We start from the raw sequence: 18,858 nt of genomic DNA, 5'->3' as shown, positions 1-18,858 counted from the left end.
CATTTCATCAGGACAACTGAGTGGACTACCTGAATTCTACAAGATACTGAACATTTTGGTAGACTCTGGGAAAGTGTCATTTGTTGCTGCAAAGCTCTCCTCTTGGTTTATGGAACACTACAGATCATATCGGCTTGACAGCAGCTACAAAGATCTGGAATAGTGATGGGTCGTTCGCGAACGAAATGGCTCTTAGAGCCGGCTCTTTGACGTGAACGACGAGAGCCGGCTCCTTATCGCGAGCCGTGACGGCTTGTGGGTTTTTTTTTTTTTTTCTCTTACCCTCTGTCTCGCACTTTTTTTCCGCTTCACTCTGCACGCGAGCCTTGTGCTTTACGCTGGGCAGAGGGGGGAGGGGCGGTAGTTACACTCAGTAGCACAGGAACAGAGCCAGAGGGAGAGAGAGAGAAAGAGAGCCAGGGACAACAACTTCACATTAGAAAGGTATAGTAATCATCCACAACTATTTTCGGTTGCAGATGATAAAGGATTCAGAAAGTGCGGATTCATGCGGGCCCATATGACAGAGAATGTGCATCTTCTTTTTGTTTTCATATTATAATTTATATTTAATTGTGTTTTGCTGTGTTTTGTGTTGTTTTCACTTTAAATTTGTAAAAGGAAACAGCTGAAAATTTAAATAGTTAAAAGTTGAAATGTGAATAGTTGATTTTTGTATTATATGATTTATTTATTACATTTTATGTGGCGTGAATAAATAAAAGTATATTTACAGTGGTCCCTAGAGACAAAGCACATACAAACTTCAAATCACGTACGAACTCTGAAGCATGTACAAACTCCAAAACACGTAAAAACACGTACAAACTCCAAAACACGTAAAAACTCCGAAGCACATAAAAACTCAAAACACTTACAAAAGACAACAGAAGTGCTCCAGGATGCTGGGCGCAGTGTTGAGCTTTTGTTATCTTGTGGCTACACAATCCAGCAAGTACCAACGACCGGATTTGGTGTGTGATAGTAACAGGTAGATGAACTTTTTTTAAAATTATTTGAATATATTTGAGTGCCTGTGTATAAATACACAAACAATACACACATGCTTTCAATTGTGTAATTTAAGTGATCTAGTAGCTCTGCTTTGGAAGTTCAGTTCATGCTAGAAATGTGTTTTGGAGTTTGTACGTGTTTTGTCTCTAGGGGCCACCGCATATATTTATATATAAACATATATAAATAAAACCACTTTTTTATGTTAGTAATTCTTTTTGTGCATAATTTTATATTATTGTGAATAATAAATTAATTAAAGCAACAAAACAACCTGAAGAGCCGGTTCGGAGCCAAAAGAGCCGGCTCTTTTTAGTGAGCCGAGCCGAAAGAGCCGGATCTCTAAAAAGAGCCGTAAATCCCATCACTAATCTGGAAATACTTGACCCAGAAGATTTGAATGATTACCACCCTTTAGCTGAATACTGCGTAGATGGTCAACTGATGGTGACACCTGTTACGTGCCTCCTGCATTGAAAGTGATGGTATGTATTATTCTTAAATAGTTTTCAGTTGATTACTTTGAATTTGTCAATTATTTAGAATTGCGCCCTTTTTTGGTTTGTCTTCACAGGCCCTGTTACTGCGAGTCCACGTCAGTCCAAAACTTATCAGAAAAATCCAACTGTCCACTGTTTCAGAATCTGTGAAGCAGCTTCAAGATGAACTACAAGCAAAGCTTGGACTTGAAGGTGACTTTGCAATACAATATGAAGACCCAGATTTTGGGAACGCACTTTGCAACCTGATGGATATTAAGGAGCTACCTGCTGGACGGGCAGTGTTGCACCTCATTTGGGAGGAAAATGCATCTGCCTCGCCACCACAGACTCCATCTGATTATAGCGCTATCTCATCTATTGATACAGCCAGTGTGAGTTCAGCATCTTCTTTCAGCCCATCCTCATCCACAAAGACCTACATGCGTAGCACTTCACAGTGGCCAAATCCATTTCCTATCCCAACCTTTTCCTATGATGTAGCGTTAAAACTTCGCAAGGGCAATGAGGTATATGAGAAAGCAGGGGCAAATTTAAGTGTAACAAGAGACATCAAGATGGAAATTCTAGACAAGCTGGCACAAGAAATGTTTGCAATCAAAGCGTACCCTGACAAGAATGAAATAACATCTGTTGCACAGGAGCTAGTTTCCAAACATCCCTGCCTCAAAGAGCCTGGCAATGGCACAGGATATGATGGTTGGGCAACAAGCATTAAGTTCAAGCTTGGCAACTACCGTTCCAAGCTAAGTCAAGCTGGATGTAGTGAAGTTGCAGTCAATCGAAAAAGAAGAGGGGAAGAAGATGACAGTGGCTCAAATAGATTTTCCTTAAAGAAACCAAAGCGAGGTGAAGTCAACTTTATCCCTGATGGCCCAGAAAACTACAATGATGAGTCTCTTGAAAATGAAAGATGCATTTTGGAAGATGAAATGAAGAAGAGGGATAAGAACATGGCACTCATCACCCAAAAGATGGACATCACATTCTCTCTCAGGAGGAAAGAAGTTGTGGAGATGCAGCCCTTGGTCAAGGAAATGCAGCTCAGATGGCCAGCTCTCTTCTTGAAAGAACAGGTAAGATAATCTCTTAAATATTTAAAGGAAAACTTCCGTTTTGTTTTTTTCTTCCCTTTTTCCCCAGTGTGGTCTTATTTCTAGAATGGAAAACGTTCATTTATTCACCCAGAAAAATTTCAAGGCATTTGGAGTTGTTAGAAATTTTAATCCCAATGTTACGAGTCAGTCGTTTTGCAAGAGAGAGCTGAGCCACGGTTATGGGGAAAGGATTCACTGAGACAACTAAGAAATGCCTGAATTAAGCCAAAAACCACTCTGGAGGGTTTTTAATCTAAGTAAATAACATTAAAATGTGTTTAAAAGGTCCAAAAAGTTGATTTTACATGATATAGGACCTTTAAAATTCCTTCTGAACAACTCCAAATGCCTCGAAACTTGTCTGGGTGAGTAAATGAACGTGAGCTCCATTTCTTGTGCCCTTGAGGAGCATCTGTTTGTATCACTCTAATATCTTGTAGAAAAGGTTGAAGGCTACCGTTGAGCTAACAATGCTAGTGGTAAAATATAAAAAAAAACTTGGCTCTAAAAATATGAAGCTAATTTTGGTATTACCAACAACTCTATTGAAGTGAAATCTATTTACTTGTCAACTTACTGTATATAATAACGGATTGCTTTTATTTCGCTCTTCTCTGGGCACCCAAAGTGCTTTACAATTCCACTACTCACTCACTCTCACATTCACACATCGGTGCAGGGAAACCACAGTTGTAGCCACAGCTGCCCTGGGGCAGACTGACAGAAGTGACGCTGCCATATCGCGCCACTGGCCCCTCTGGCCAACACCAGTAAGCGGTAGGGTAAAGGGTCTTGCCCAAGGACACAACGACCAGGACAGAGAGCTGGGGATAGAACCAGCATCCTTCCGGTTACAGATGAGCTTCCCAACCCCCTGAACCACGGTCGCCGCAATGACTTGTCTTCACTGGGCATCTAGAATCTTTTGGTGCTGACCCTTAGCAGGCAACAGCCATGAAACTCACAGAACAGGATTGAGAAAGTCACTTACGTGTTATGAAAGTATACAAATTTGACCACAGGATGTTATTCTTACTTCATTCTTACATAACTATAAAATTAATGGAATTTTTTCAATGAATTTAAAATACAATTTATTGATTTATTTCTTTTCTGCAGTGCATCCTGTAACAATTGAAACCATTATTTTGTCTTAACATTTGATTAGGTATTCTATAGACTTACTGTAAAATCTGCCGATCAGATTTTTCTTGTTTTTTTTTTTTAATACGTCAGTTATAATTTGTACCACCACTACCACTAAAAGAAAAAAAAATCCAATCAAGGCCTGACCAATAGATCAACCGAGACTAACTAAATGTTTTGAAATTAAGCTCTTCTAACCAAATTTGAAAACAATGTGATTTTTATATAATGTACCTTTAAAAGTTTTCTTCTATATATATATATTTTTTTTGCTTTCTAGATTTTTGCGGAATTCTCACGCATTACCACCAAGGATCTCATGGGGACCTTCATGACTGCCCTCGACACTTCCTCACTTCGGCTGATTAAGCTGTATCGAATTAGAAAAGCTGCTTTCCGCAATGACATGGATTCCCTGTTGCAGAAGTTTGATGAACAGGTAATATATAAAAATGTATTTGTGTCTGGTTTATGAGGAGCCTGAAGTTCCCACTGTAACAAAAGATACTTTATTAAATATTTACTAAATTGATGTAAAAATTGTTAGTTTTCAAAAAGTGTGTCCTGAATGGGATTATAAGCTAACAAGCAGCGCTGTGTTTGGCAGATTGCAGGTCATGACAGACAGTTAAACTCTCATCCCACTCATGGCACTTTTTGTTATAACTGTTGTAATAAGTGTGCTACATTTGTTGCACATCAAAATTACTTAAAAAATAAATAAATAAAAAAAACTGACAAACATGACCAATTATCTGTAATAACTCATTTCAACATCTTATTTCTTAACCCTTGTATGGTGTTCGGGTCTGTGAGACCCGTTTTCAGTTTTTCTCAAAAGAAAAATTAAACAATGAATTATTTTTTCAATCTGAAATTCATTGGCTTTGGCTTATTTTCTGTGAAGAACATAAATCCGAACTAATTTTCAATGACCTCATACTGTACCTCCCCCCACGCATTTACATTACATACAAGGTGTTCGGGTCCACTGGACCCAGGTCTAATAAAAGTGTTGAAAGTGCAGGTCCTGTGTTCCCACACTCTGTCTTCCTCCTTTCTGGTGCTGCTGATAGTGTTTTCTTCCCCTCCTGCTCCGCACAAAGTTGCAACATTATTGAAAATTCAACTATCAACACCGTCTGCCCTTACATTCCCACACAATTTACCCTCTCTCTTGAGGGATCCAAATTTTATTTTCTCATACCCTGTCCCACCTGCAAATTAGGGGCATAATGCTGTAAATAAGACTTTGCCAGTGTGGTTCTTTATCACAACTGATCAAGATGGCAAAAGATTATCTGCTACGAGGGCCATCCAATTGATTTTGGAAGAGAGAGGAGCTTCGGATGATGATGTTGACAAAGAGGTTTCAGAATATTTCACATTTCTGAAAATTCATAGTCTGACAGTGAAGAAGAGGATGAGGTTGAGCACCATTTAGTAACAAAACAAAGACGAGCACCCCATCTGCTGCCAGCTCCAGGACCAGAACAAGCCCACCAGACAGCAAGTGAAGAAATATGGATGTCAATAACTGGTGAAATTGAATGGTCTTCTTGCCCAAGAAATGAGCCACCCTGCAGAGCTGTTACTGTGATAAGCCAGGGCCAACGGCTGACAGTTACTCAGCTTTAGATCAGATATCCAAGATGGCGCCGCGTATGGATGCCCTGGTGCTTCAGTGCGCTACTTTTGTTTTGTTTTTGTGCATTTCTTCTGTGTCTGGGCACTCCTCTGGATACTCTTACACCAGGGGCCTGTTCTTCGTACCTCGCTAAGTAAGTTAGCTGGATTAGATTGTTGACGATTTCGCGTGATCTTGGATCGTTCGGTTCCCCGAAGCTCATCCGGGACTTGCTGTCATAGCAACAGAGCCGTAAGCGTAAACCTGCTCGGGAGCAGGTTTACTTTATGTAAACAATATTAGATCGCTGCCACGCAGGTATGTCCGCTTCATTTATACGAAAGCAACAGCGATAAATAAATAACATCAATGTAACTGAAGATAATGCAGCACTTGATCCTTTTATTGATGTCACACAGATACATACAGGTCATTTCCTAAAAAAGGGAAATGTACTATTAACATTCTATTACATGTATGTGATTATTACAGATGTAATTCATATTTCAGAGTAGTAATTGTAAATTACTTCGTGTAATCAAGATGAGAGACCACGGCTATAAAATCCAAGGTGGATTTGGGAAGCCTGTCGCAGCCATGTCCTGTCCGTTTACGCGAGCAACCCATTGCGGAAGGTGCAAGATTGATAAGGAGAGTCCTCAGAATTCAGCATATATTGCGGGACAGACAGGATCCTTTAGCTCAGCGCGACAGTGTGCTCATTGAGAGATATCGATTTTCCCGTGAGGATATTATTTACTTAACCAACTTGTTGACGAGGGGGTGCAGGACCACCACCTGTCTTTTTTTGCTCTGCCCTTTTCTTGGTTGCTGTTATGAACAAACAAACAGATTATTTCAGGGTCTCTTTCCAAGAGACGACAAGCAATATAAGTGATAAATATTACCATTCTATAGAATATTCTTATATTTCACTTTTACTTGTTCCCATGTTCTAGTGGGTCCTGTTGTGGCTCTAATGTGAAAGAGGATATAATATAACAATATAATATAATGTAATATAATATTGGATAATATAGTGTAATATAATAAATCTACCCTACCGCCTACTGGTGTTGGCCAGAGGGGCCGATGGCGCGATATGGCAGCCTCGCTTCTGTCAGTCTGCCCCAGGGCAGCTGTGGCTACAACCGTAGCTGCCTCCACCAGTGTGTGAATGTGAGAGTGAATGAATAGTGGCATTGTAAAGCGCTTTGGGTGCCTTGAAAAGCGCTATATAAATCCAATATATTATTATTATTATTATTAAATTACTTACGAGTTTAATTTGTCAGCAACTTTCTGCCAGCCCTCTCTCCTTGCTTTTGCAGCCTTTGCAGTGTTCCCTTGCGTTCTGATTAAACTCTGAAACTCCTGAAATCCCTCACTCAGGAGTTCTTGCTCTGCTGCCGAAAAATACCGAGCCGAGCGCACTCCTTCGACATTTTCGCCGACCAATCAGAGGGTTGCCGATCAATGTTTCTACTATCGATGCGTAGCCCCTTTTACGACACCCAGTGATGTCACATTACTGCGTCCAGCTGTACTAATCGTCAACGGAAGGTGTGTTCGGAGAACCGGATTAGCGAGCTCACGGTTAGCGCGATGGTTTGATCTTGGATGTGTCATTTGATCTTGGATGTAGTGAGCGACGTACGAAGAACGGGCCCCAGAGAAGAGCTCCTTAACTGCAGGACTACAACGCCTGTGGATTTATTTCCAATATTTGTCGCATCTGCGGCAGATTTACTGCAGACTCTGATCAGGAAAGTGAGACGTCGAAAGAGAGGTAAGCGGGCCGGCGTACTCGTGCGTTTGAGGAGACGCGGACTGAGAACGGCCCTTCCTGGGATCTTCCTTTCCAATGTACGCTCACTCGGGAATAAGATAGACGAACTGGCCCTGATGAGAAGCATGAACAGAGACTTTGCCTCCTCCTGTGTCTTATGTTTTACGGAGTCATGGCTCAGTGAGGACATCCCGGGCTGCGCGCTCAAGCTGGAGGGCTTCCATCTGCTGCGGGCGGACCGGCAGGCCGCTCTCTCCGGTAAAACCAAAGGTGGAGGTGTCTGCTTCTACATCAATAGTGGCTGGTGCACAGATGTAACAGTGATTGCTCAGCACTGCTCTCTCTCTCTGGAATACCTTTTTATTCACTGCAAACCGTTTTATTCTCCGCGGGAGTTTGCTTCATTCATCCTGGCCGCTGTTTACATCCCGCCAGACGCGGATGCGCAAGCAGCTCAGTGCGCACTCGCAGAGCAGATTCTCCACATGGAGCGGACATACCCGGACTCTCTCATCATTGCTCTTGGGGACTTTAACAAAGCCAATCTGAGCCATGAGCTTCCGAAATACAAGCAGTATATTAAATGCCCGACCAGAGAGGAGAGGACATTGGACCACTGCTACAGCACGATCAGCGGGGCCTATCGCGCGGTGCCCCGCGCTTCACTCGGACTTTCTGACCACGTCATGATCCACCTGATCCCCACGTACAGACAGAGGCTGAAGCTCTCCAAACCTGTCGTGAGGACCAAAAAACTGTGGAGCAACGAGGCTGTGGAGGAGCTTCGTACGTGTTTGGAGACCACAGACTGGGACACAATGAAGGCTGCTTCTAACAGCTTGGACGAGTTTACGGACACTGTCACCTCCTATATCCACTTCTGTGAGGACAGCATTGTGCCATCACGCACCATGGTGAGTTATAACAATGACAAACCCTGGTTTACTCCTAAACTCAAGAAGCTGTGGCTGGAAAAGAGAAAGGCGTTCAGAAGCGGAGACAGGGACTGCTACAAAGAGGCCAAGTACAGGTTCACTAAAGAAGTGGACATTGCCAAACATCAGCACTCTGAGAAGATGCAGCAGCAGATCTCAGAGAATGACTCGGCCTCTGTGTGGAAAGGTTTTAGGAATATCACAAACTACAAGCCTAAAACTATGAGGTGCCGTAAGGGACATTATTACTGAAACGCTCTCACACACACAACTGAAACGCTCTCACACACACTACTAAAACACTCTCACACACACTACTGAAATTTTAGCTCTCACACACACTACTGAAACGCTCTCACACACACAACTGAAACGCTCTCACACACACAACTGAAACGCTCTCACACACACTACTGAAACGCTCTCACACACACTACTGAAACGCTCTCACACACACTACTGAAATTTTAGCTCTCACACACACAACTGAAACGCTCTCACACACACTACTGAAACGCTCTCACACACACTACTGAAACGCTCTCACACACACTACTGAAACGCTCTCACACACACTACTGAAATTTTAGCTCTCACACACACTACCGAAACGCTCTCACACACACTACTGAAACGCTCTCACACACACTACTGAAATTTTAGCTCTCACACACACTACTGAAACGCTCTCACACACACTACTGAAACGCTCTCACACACACAACTGAAATTTTAGCTCTCACACACACAACTGAAACGCTCTCACACACACTACTGAAACGCTCTCACACACACAACTGAAACGCTCTCACACACACTACTGAAACGCTCTCACACACACTACTGAAACACTCTCACACACACAACTGAAACGCTCTCACACACACAACTGAAACGCTCTCACACACACAACTGAAACGCTCACACACACACTACTGAAACGCTCTCACACACACTACTGAAACGCTCTCACACACACTACTGAAACGCTCTCACACACACTACTGAAATTTTAGCTCTCACGCACACTACTGAAACGCTCTCACACACACAACTGAAACGCTCTCACACACACTACTGAAACGCTCTCACACACACCACTGAAACCAGAGGCATTTCTGCTGAACAGGAAGTTGTTTCCTGACAAGGAAACTGATGGAAAAAGTGGTATATTTCAAAACACTACAAGGATTTCTACTCAGCAACCTGCTAGTACAGCAGTCCCCAACCTTTTTTGCGCCACGTAAACAATATAAAAAAAAAAAACGATAAATACCATGAAAACCATAAATAGAAATGTGTTCGAATTTTTGTGGAGGAATAAAACCCATTACATAGAAAGATCTCAGCTTGTGAAGGGATACAATAAAGGTGGTATCAAAACTCCAGAATTGGAATTTATGGTTGGCACCCTTAGAATTAAATGGTTAAAATCTTGTCTGTCACAGCCAGACTCTACTTAGCTCCACATCCCATGATTCTTGTTTAATAAAATAGTATACAGGATTAGACTTTATTTTGAAATGTGATTTTGCGGCAAATAAAATCCCCATAAAGATATCAAACTTTCCAAAACAGACGTAGCATTTTTGGGAAAATGAGATTTACCCACAACTTCTCCCCATAATTCAACCTTATGGAATAATAGGGTAATAACACTTAATCAAAAATCAATTTTCAAGAGTGACTGGTTTGAACAAAAATATTATATTCATAACAGATTTGTTGGATGATAACGGTGTCATTCTAAGTTACACAGACTTTTCAGAAAAATATTGTCTAAACTGTTCTCAAAGAGAATATAACAAATTTTGTGAACTGGTCCCACTGCCTCTGCTTCATTTGATTAAAATTTTTATGATATACAATAATTTCTCATCAGTGCTCCCAAATTTATTGCTAGGGCAATGTCAGCTGTTTGATAAAAATGCAATAAGAAATTTGTTAGTAGTTTCTTCAAAGACAAAATATTTCATAGTTACAACAGAATGGTTACATGGCATGGTTCTAATTTAGTTATTTCATATACACTGGATAAAGCATACTAAAAATTTATGAAATAGCCTATTCTACCTAAAGTTAAAGAAACACACTTTAAACAAAACTAATACTGTGGCAGAATTTCTAAAAAAAGAGATTTGGCTTTGAGGTGGATCAGTGTTCTTTTTGTACTGATGAAAATGAAACCCTAGAACATCTTTTTTTTTCCTATGCCCTATCACACAATGTATTTGGTGCAACTTAAAAAATTGGATTTCCCTAAATATTAATGATGTGCCACTGTTTGAATTACATCATAATTTTTTTTATATGGATCATCTAGCATTGGATGTCTCAGACATTATTAACATCATCATACTTGTTGAGTATTGCAGCATCGACAGCGATCAACTCGAAGGAAAATGACGACGGAGGCAAAAATGTCCTTAATATTTTTGGGAACTTTATTCCTCATCAACATGCGGCAAAACTTTTCTCATGGGTGCCATTTTCGTTGTGGTATACTTTTTTTTTTTCTTAGGGGCGTGATGACGCAGCATCCGTGCTCTTACAATGAAACAGTGCCTCCTTGTGGTGGCAACTAAAATACTGTCTCTGTTAAACCACAGTAACCATAATGCAGTTAAACACTGTACAACATGAGTACACACAATGAATATCTTAACAATACTTTTGAGTAAATATCATATCCATTGTGCTAAATGGAGGAACGCTAAGCCTTCTCTCCCTGGTTTTATTGATGATTTTAAGATATTTTTCTTTGCTAAAAAAAGACAAAAAGCACATATGCCAAAAAAATAACCAGGATAATGCACGTCTTCCGCTATTCTAAATTTTGACTTATGCTGAGGCTAATATATTGTTAAGTAATGCAGCTGTCTCACTAAGGTCCAGAATCGATTTGTTCCACGATTCGATTCAATTCAATTCGATTTGATTATGGGGAATTTTGACAGTCAGAAATATTATAATTCAGATCAGTACATTTACATATTTTTGTATTTAAAAAAAGGAAGCTGACACACGCAAGACTTTATCAAAGGTGTGAGCATCACAGCAGATGCCTTTGTGTCAAAGTAGCTGAAGATAAAACACATAAAAACATGAAGGTGGTTTTCCTGGCCTGGGATTTTATAAAAAATATTCTGCAGTACATCAAAAACGAAAGAAAATCATTAACATATGAACGTTACCTCTGACGTTACAGCGGTTTTATTAGAGACACGGCTAACGTTTTGCATTTTGCATAATTTTAAAAAGTTTAAATTTATTCAGTATTGAACGGCAGAAATTAGGTTTTCTTTTCGGAAGTATGTAAAATGAAGAAAAAAAAAAAACAGCGGCCGACTGCGCTGTAAACAACAGTAGACTTGTGCATAACAAGCAAGCGAATAATGCAGAAAACAGATTTTTAGACGGGAAACTGTTCTTGAAGTACAGAGAGAGAGAAAGAAAGAGAGAGGGCTGTGCATGACGTGCGATTTTATCGTGGTGGAAGCAAAACAGTTAGGGAATTCATGACGATGTTTATGTGAAGCGCAGTTTGGATCTTCTTTTGCTGCTGGTTCAGTCAATATTGTTTGGAGAGAGATAAAACTAACAGCTTTAGAATCGGCGCAAAAACGGCGTGAAAACAAAGCGCGGACCTGCCGACAGATCAGAGTCAGCGAGCTGTCGGCTTTCAGCCCCGACCGTGTCCGTGCTGTCGGGTGGGCGACATCTCACTGATTCTGATCCGCGGGTCCGCGCTGTGTGTTTACGTCTTTGTGCAGAAGCCATGTACCTGCTCTCATTTACTGTCTTAGCTGTTTGGTGGTTGTTGAAATTTTGTGAGGTTTCACCAGAGATTCTGGCATTTCGGGTAAAATAAATTTATATTAAAAAATCGATTCAGGATTTTAATGAATCGATTTCACGTTATCCAAGCCAGAATCGATTTTAATCAATAAATTGATTATAAAAACCCACCCCTAACTAACAGGTTGCTGAGTAGACATCTGTGTAGTGGTTTGTTTGAAATCTAACACTTTTTCCTTCAGTTTCCTTGTCAAGAATTAACTTCCTGTTTAACTGAAATGCCTTCCTGTTTAACTGAAATGCCTTCCTGTTTAACTGAAATGCCTTCCTGTTCAACTGAAACGCCTTCCTGTTCGACTGAAACACCTTCCTGTTTAACTGAAATGCCTTCCTGTTCAACTGAAATGCCTTCCTGTTCAACTGAAACACCTTCCTGTTTAACTGAAATGCCTTCCTGTTCAACTGAAATGCCTTCCTGTTTAACTGAAATGCCTTCCTGTTCAACTGAAATGCCTTGGTTTTTCAGTAGTGTGTGTGAGAGCGTTTCAGTTGTGTGTGTGAGAGCGTTTCAGTTGTGTGTGTGAGAGCTAAAATTTCAGTAGTGTGTGTGAGAGCGTTTCAGTAGTGTGTGTGAGAGCGTTTCAGTAGTGTGTGTGAGAGCGTTTCAGTTGTGTGTGTGAGAGCGTTTCAGTAGTGTGTGTGAGAGCTAAAATTTCAGTAGTGTGTGTGAGAGCATTTCAGTAGTGTGTGTGAGAGCGTTTCAGTAGTGTGTGTGAGAGCGTTTCAGTAGTGTGTGTGAGAGCTAAAATTTCAGTAGTGTGTGTGAGAGCGTTTCAGTTGTGTGTGTGAGAGCTAAAATTTCAGTAGTGTGTGTGAGAGCGTTTCAGTAGTGTGTGTGAGAGCGTTTCAGTAGTGTGTGTGAGAGCGTTTCAGTTGTGTGTGTGAGAGCTAAAATTTCAGTAGTGTGTGTGAGAGCGTTTCAGTAGTGTGTGTGAGAGCGTTTCAGTAGTGTGTGTGAGAGCTAAAATTTCAGTAGTGTGTGTGAGAGCGTTTCAGTAGTGTGTGTGAGAGCGTTTCAGTAGTGTGTGTGAGAGCTAAAATTTCAGTAGTGTGTGTGAGAGCGTTTCAGTAGTGTGTGTGAGAGCTAAAATTTCAGTAGTGTGTGTGAGAGCGTTTCAGTAGTGTGTGTGAGAGCGTTTCAGTAGTGTGTGTGAGAGCTAAAATTTCAGTAGTGTGTGTGAGAGCGTTTCAGTAGTGTGTGTGAGAGCGTTTCAGTTGTGTGTGTGAGAGCTAAAATTTCAGTAGTGTGTGTGAGAGCGTTTCAGTAGTGTGTGTGAGAGCGTTTCAGTAGTGTGTGTGAGAGCTAAAATTTCAGTAGTGTGTGTGAGAGCGTTTCAGTAGTGTGTGTGAGAGCGTTTCAGTTGTGTGTGTGTGAGAGCGTTTCAGTAATAATGTCCCTTACGGCACCTCATATAAAACCCCCCACTCCACTGATGACTTGATCTTGGCCAACACCCTTAACGACTTCTACTGCCGTTTTGACGAGCCATCAGGCAGCCTTCACACCTCCAACGGCCCCAACAATAGAGGCACTCTGGACACTCATTCCCCCACCTCTCCCCCCTCCATAGAGCCATCACCACCTTCAAACTGTTCACCTGCAACACCCGCCTCCTCACCCCACACAAAAGAGGATTTCACACCACCTCCTCCCACCACAACTCTTCATATTCATGAAGCAGATGTGAGGAAGCAGTTTAGGAGTCTGAATGCTCGGAAAGCTCCCGGCCCAGACGGTGTGTCTCCTGCCACCCTCAGACACTGTGCAAACGAGCTGGCCCCAGTGTTTTCTGGCATTTTCAACTCCTCACTGCAGGCATGTCATGTGCCTGCCTGCTTCAAGTCCTCTACCATAATCCCTGTCCCAAGAAACCTAGGATCACTGGACTAAATGACTACAGACCCGTGGCTCTGACATCTGTGGTCATGAAGTCATTTGAGCGCCTGGTTCTCTCCTATCTCAAGACCCTCACGGCCCCCCTCCTGGACCCCCTGCAGTTTGCATATAGAGCCAACAGGTCTGTAGACAACGCCATCAACATGGCCCTACACTTCATCCTGCAGCATCTGGACTCCCCAGGAACCTACGCCAGGATCCTGTTTGTGGACTTCAGTTCTGCCTTCAACACCATCCTTCCAGACCATCTCCGAGGCAAGCTTTCCCAGATGAATGTGCCTGATCCCATCTGCCGGTGGATCACTGACTTCCTGACGGACAGGAAGCAGCATGTGAGGCTGGGAAAGAATGTCTCGGACTCCCGGACCATCAGCACCGGCTCCCCTCAGGGCTGTGTTCTTTCTCCTCTGCTCTTCTCCCTGTACACCAACTGCTGCACCTCCACCCACCAGTCTGTCAAGCTAATCAAGTTCGCAGATGACACCACCGTTATTGGGCTCATCTCGGACGGGGATGAGTCTGCCTACAGGAGGGAGGTTGAATGTCTGGTGACCTGGTGCAGCCACAACAACCTGGTGCTGAATGCCCAGAAGACAGTGGAGATTATTGTGGACTTCAGGAAGCACACAGCCCCACTCCCCCCCATCATCCTGACTGACACCCCCATCACCTCTGTGGACTCATTCCGCTTCCTGGGTACCACCATCACCCAGGACCTGAAGTGGGAGCCCACCATCACCTCCGTCATCAAGAAAGCCCAGCAGAGGATGTACTTCCTGAGGCAGCTGAAGAAATTCAACCTGCCAACACGGACGATGATGCAGTTCTACACTGCAATCATCGAGTCCATCCTCACCTCCTCCATCACCGTGTGGTACGCTGGAGCCACTATCAGGGACAAACAGAGACTGCAGCGTGTTGTGCGCTCTGCTGAGAAGGTGATTGGCTGCAGACTCCCATCTCTGCAGGACCTGTACACCTCCAGGACACTGCGGCGTGCAGCCCGGATCTCAGCTGACCCTTCTCACCCTGGACACAGTCTGTTTGACCTGCTCCCCTCAGGCAGGAGGCTCCGGTCCATTCGCACCAGAACCTCTCGCCATAAGAACAGTTTCTTCCCCTCTGCTGTTGGTCACATGAACAATAACCATACGACTGTCCCCGCCACTAACACATGACCCTACGCTGTGTCACTGCATCATTTCATGTTTGGCACTGATCACCACCTGCACTCATGTATATATCTTTCTACGTAGCACTCATAATTCTTATTCCCATGTATATATCTCATGTATATCTCATGCACATATCTTTCTACATAGCACTTTTAATTCTTATTCTTACTTTTATTTTTTTTTTCATGTCTATTTAAGTGCTATTTATGACACTATGTTTGCACTGAAGCACCGCAGCAATTTCCTAATGTTGTAAACCTCAACATCTGGCAATAAACCCCATTCTGATTCTGATTCTGATGTGCAGGACATCAAGTCTTCATTTGAGCTTTTCATCCCAGATTCCATCCAGAAAATTATTCTGGATTGCAGTAATCTAGAAGGAAGGTGTGTTTTTGGAGAGAGGTGGAAGGAGATGGAACAAATTCATCTAAGAACCCCAAAGGCCTACTTTGGGGTTCCACAGAATCCACAGAATCCCTGTGGGATGCAGAAACCGGCAAGAACCTTTCCATGCATCAATGTCTCTGGAAAACTTCCACAAAATTTCCAGGATTATCTGTTTTGATAACCGAGACGACAGACCAGCTCGACGACAGAGAGACAAGCTAGCTGCCATCAGGACAGTGTGGGATAAGTGTGTGCACCACCTGCCCCTGTTTTACATCCCTGGGCTTAATGTCACCATTGATGAGCAGCTGATCCCATTTAGTTGTGAAACATATTGCTTCACGTGTAAATGTGTTGTCTTTCCACTCACTCCACTTGATTACAACTGATTTATTTTTTTATAACATTTTATAAAAAAAAACAAAAAACGAGAAGCACATTCATTCATAAATGTGATCTAACAAAGGTAAAGGGAAAAAAATAACCATGTTTACTGTTCATATGGCTTGTAATTGGGATGAAGTAAACATCTGTTGAGTAAATTAACATAAAATTGTTTAATAGTGTTAATTTGGAAAGCCAAAACTCTAGCGGGTCCACCAGACCCATGAACACTGGCTGAGTAACAAAAATGCACCACCTGCCCCTGTTTTACATCCCTGGGCTTAATGTCACCATTGATGAGCAGCTGATCCCATTTAGTTGTGAAACATATTGCTTCACGTGTAAATGTGTTGTCTTTCCACTCACTCCACTTGATTACAACTGATTTATTTTTTTATAACATTTTATAAAAAAAAACAAAAAACGAGAAGCACATTCATTCATAAATGTGATCTAACAAAGGTAAAGGGAAAAAAATAACCATGTTTACTGTTCATATGGCTTGTAATTGGGATGAAGTAAACATCTGTTGAGTAAATTAACATAAAATTGTTTAATAGTGTTAATTTGGAAAGCCAAAACTCTAGCGGGTCCACCAGACCCATGAACACTGGCTGAGTAACAAAAATATGAACACCACACAAGGGTTAAGGCTGTATTTTGAGCAACAACACTTAATGTGTTTTAAAAACAAAATGGTAGGTTTATAAATGAGACAGTCTTATTTGATTTCCTTGTTTTAGGTCTCAAACATAGTCCAGCATCGACGAACCATCAGTTTGGAAGGGTTACCGATATTTGTTCGCGACAACGAGACCAAAGTCTTCTTAACATGTCTGGTGAGTATGCAAATCTACTCAATCTTCAGTTTTGGTTTTCAGAGACTTATATGTACTGTTGTTTTTTATTTTGCATAGGATACAGATCCAGTTGAGAGGGCAACCCGAGGTGTTACAGTGGGCATCCTCACTGTTCTGGAGGACTACGTGGGACCCAACTTGCAGTCCACAGTGGTCAACACTGCCATTGTTTTGGAAGAGGACATTATTATTGATGATCTGCCAGACCTTCCCACTGCCTTTGCCTACTTGTTTAGCCTACTTTATGGGCTCAACATGGAGTTTCCCAAAGAACTCAAGTACACATTTGAAGCTGTGCAACACATTTTTATGGAGTTGACATCTACAGTTGTGGTCAAAAGTTTACATACACTTGTAAACAATATAATATAATGGCTCTACCGAGTGTCCCGTTATTTCTAAAACTCTGATTTTTCTCTGATAGAGTGATTGGAACAGATACTTCTTTGTCACAAAAAACATTCATGAAGTTTGGTTCTTTAATGACTTTATTATGGGTTAACAGAAAAAAGTGATCACATCTGCTGGGTCAAAAATACATACAGCAACATGAATTAGCAATTTTGGTGACTTAGAAAGTTGTCAGTGAACTGAGCTTCATAGCATGGCCTCTTAACTTCTTGTGAGTGATTATGAGTGACGACAGCTGGTGACTTCTCTTAGACCAGTTAAATAGGGCTCATTGGATACAAACGCCCACAAATGCTACAATGGGAAAGTCAAAGGAGCCCAGCATGGATCTGAAAAAGTGAATTATTGACTTGAACAAGTCAGGAAAGTCACTTGGGGCCATTTCAAAGCAGCTGCGTGTCCCAAGAGCAACAGTGCAAACAATTGTTTGTAAGTATAAAGTGCATGGCACCGTTTCGTCACTGCCAAGATCAGGAAGAGAACGCAAGCTATCACCTGCTGCTGAGAGAAAATTGGTCAGGAGGGTAAAGAGTCAACCAAGAATCACCAAAAGGCAGATCTGCCAAGAATTAGAAGGTGCTGGAACACAGGTGTCATTGTCCACAGTTAAACGTGTTTTGCGTCTCCATGGACTGAGAGGCTGCCGTGCAAGAAGGAAGCCCTTGCTCCAAAAGCGGCACCTTAAGGCTCGACTGAAGTTTGCTGCTGATCACATGGACAAAGATAAGACCTTCTGGAGGAAAGTTCTGTGGTCAGACTAAACAAAAATCGAGCTTTTTGGCCACAATGCCCAGCGATATGTTTGGAGGAGAAAAGGTGAGGCCTTTGACCCCAAGAACACCATGCCTACAATAAAGCATGGTGGTGGGAGTATTATGCTGTGGGGCTGTTTTGCTGCCAATGGAACTGGTGCTTTACAGAGAGTAAATGGGACAATGAAGAAGGAGGATTACCTTCACATTCTTCAACATAGCCTAAAATCATCAGCATGAAGGTTGGGTCTTGGGCGCAGTTGGGTGTTCCAACAGGACAATGACCCCAAACACACATCAAAAGTGGTAAAGAAATGGCTAAATCAGGCTAGAATAAGGGTTTTAGAATGGCCTTCCCAAAGTCCTGACTTAAACCCCATTGAAAACACGTGGACAATGCTGAAGAAACAAGTCCATGTCAGAAAGCCATCAAATTTAACTGAACTGCACCAATTCTGTCAAGAGGAGTGGTCAAAGATTCAACCAGAAGCTTGTGGATGGCTACCAAAAGCGCCTAATTGAAGTGAAAATGGCTAAGGGACATGTAACCAAATATTAGCACTGCTGTATGTATATTTTTGAACCAGCAGATGTGATCACTTTTTTCTGTTAACCCATAATAAAGTCATTAAAGAACCAAACTTCATGAATGTTTTTTGTGACAAAGAAGTATCTGTTCCAATCACTCTATCAGAGAAAAATCAGAGTTTTAGAAATAACGGGACACTCGGTAGAGCCATTATATTATATTGTTTACAAGTGTATGTAAACTTTTGACCACAACTGTACCTGTTCCCAGAGGATAAGAAGCTTCAAAACCAAGCTCTTAACCAAAGTCTAACCTATTTGACAACATGTTCAACTCAAATGCAACTTGTGTAAAACCGAATGGCAATTTGTTTTGATTTACAGTTTTTGGGTTTCGTGGCAAGTTGCTCTGAAAAAAGTTAATTTCTGTCTTTAAGAAAACGGTAAGGTGCAGAAAGTTCTGAATCAATGTCTTCTGTTCTAACTTTACTTAAT

General features: G+C 41.9%; 2 protein-coding genes across 2 annotated transcripts in view; both read left to right on the top strand.

Annotated features, from left to right (window-relative positions):
* The window catches only part of LOC146578890 (polymeric immunoglobulin receptor-like), a 128,682-nt gene that overhangs the window by 98,980 nt on the left and 10,844 nt on the right, over positions 1–18,858 (top strand). The gene's annotated exons all lie outside the window — the stretch shown is intronic.
* LOC146578891 (uncharacterized) lies at positions 1,869–18,676 on the top strand. Its single transcript, XM_085259672.1, has 5 exons — positions 1,869–2,590; positions 4,038–4,196; positions 16,556–16,651; positions 16,730–16,995; positions 18,622–18,676. Exons 1-5 carry the CDS (start codon positions 1,937–1,939, stop codon positions 18,674–18,676), a joined length of 1,230 nt encoding a protein of 409 aa, XP_085115798.1. The 5' UTR covers positions 1,869–1,936.

Source organism: Mchenga conophoros, linkage group LG3 (assembly GCF_057382185.1).
Source record: "Mchenga conophoros isolate Kocher_MC1m ecotype Shallow Benthic linkage group LG3, M_conophoros_male_GT1.1, whole genome shotgun sequence".
In the NCBI taxonomy this organism is placed as follows: Eukaryota; Metazoa; Chordata; class Actinopteri; order Cichliformes; family Cichlidae; genus Mchenga; species Mchenga conophoros.
This window is presented reverse-complemented; position numbering and strand designations above follow the sequence as displayed.

Excerpts from the sequence above, each read along its gene's own strand:
- LOC146578891 (XM_085259672.1), top strand. The coding sequence starts at position 1,937 with ATGCGTAGCACTTCACAGTGGCCAAATCCATTTCCTATCCCAACCTTT. Across the intron at positions 2,591-4,037 it reads CTCTCTTCTTGAAAGAACAG|ATTTTTGCGGAATTCTCACG; the intron begins GTAAGATAATCT and ends TTTGCTTTCTAG. Across the intron at positions 16,996-18,621 it reads ATTTTTATGGAGTTGACATC|TACCTGTTCCCAGAGGATAA; the intron begins TACAGTTGTGGT and ends TGACCACAACTG.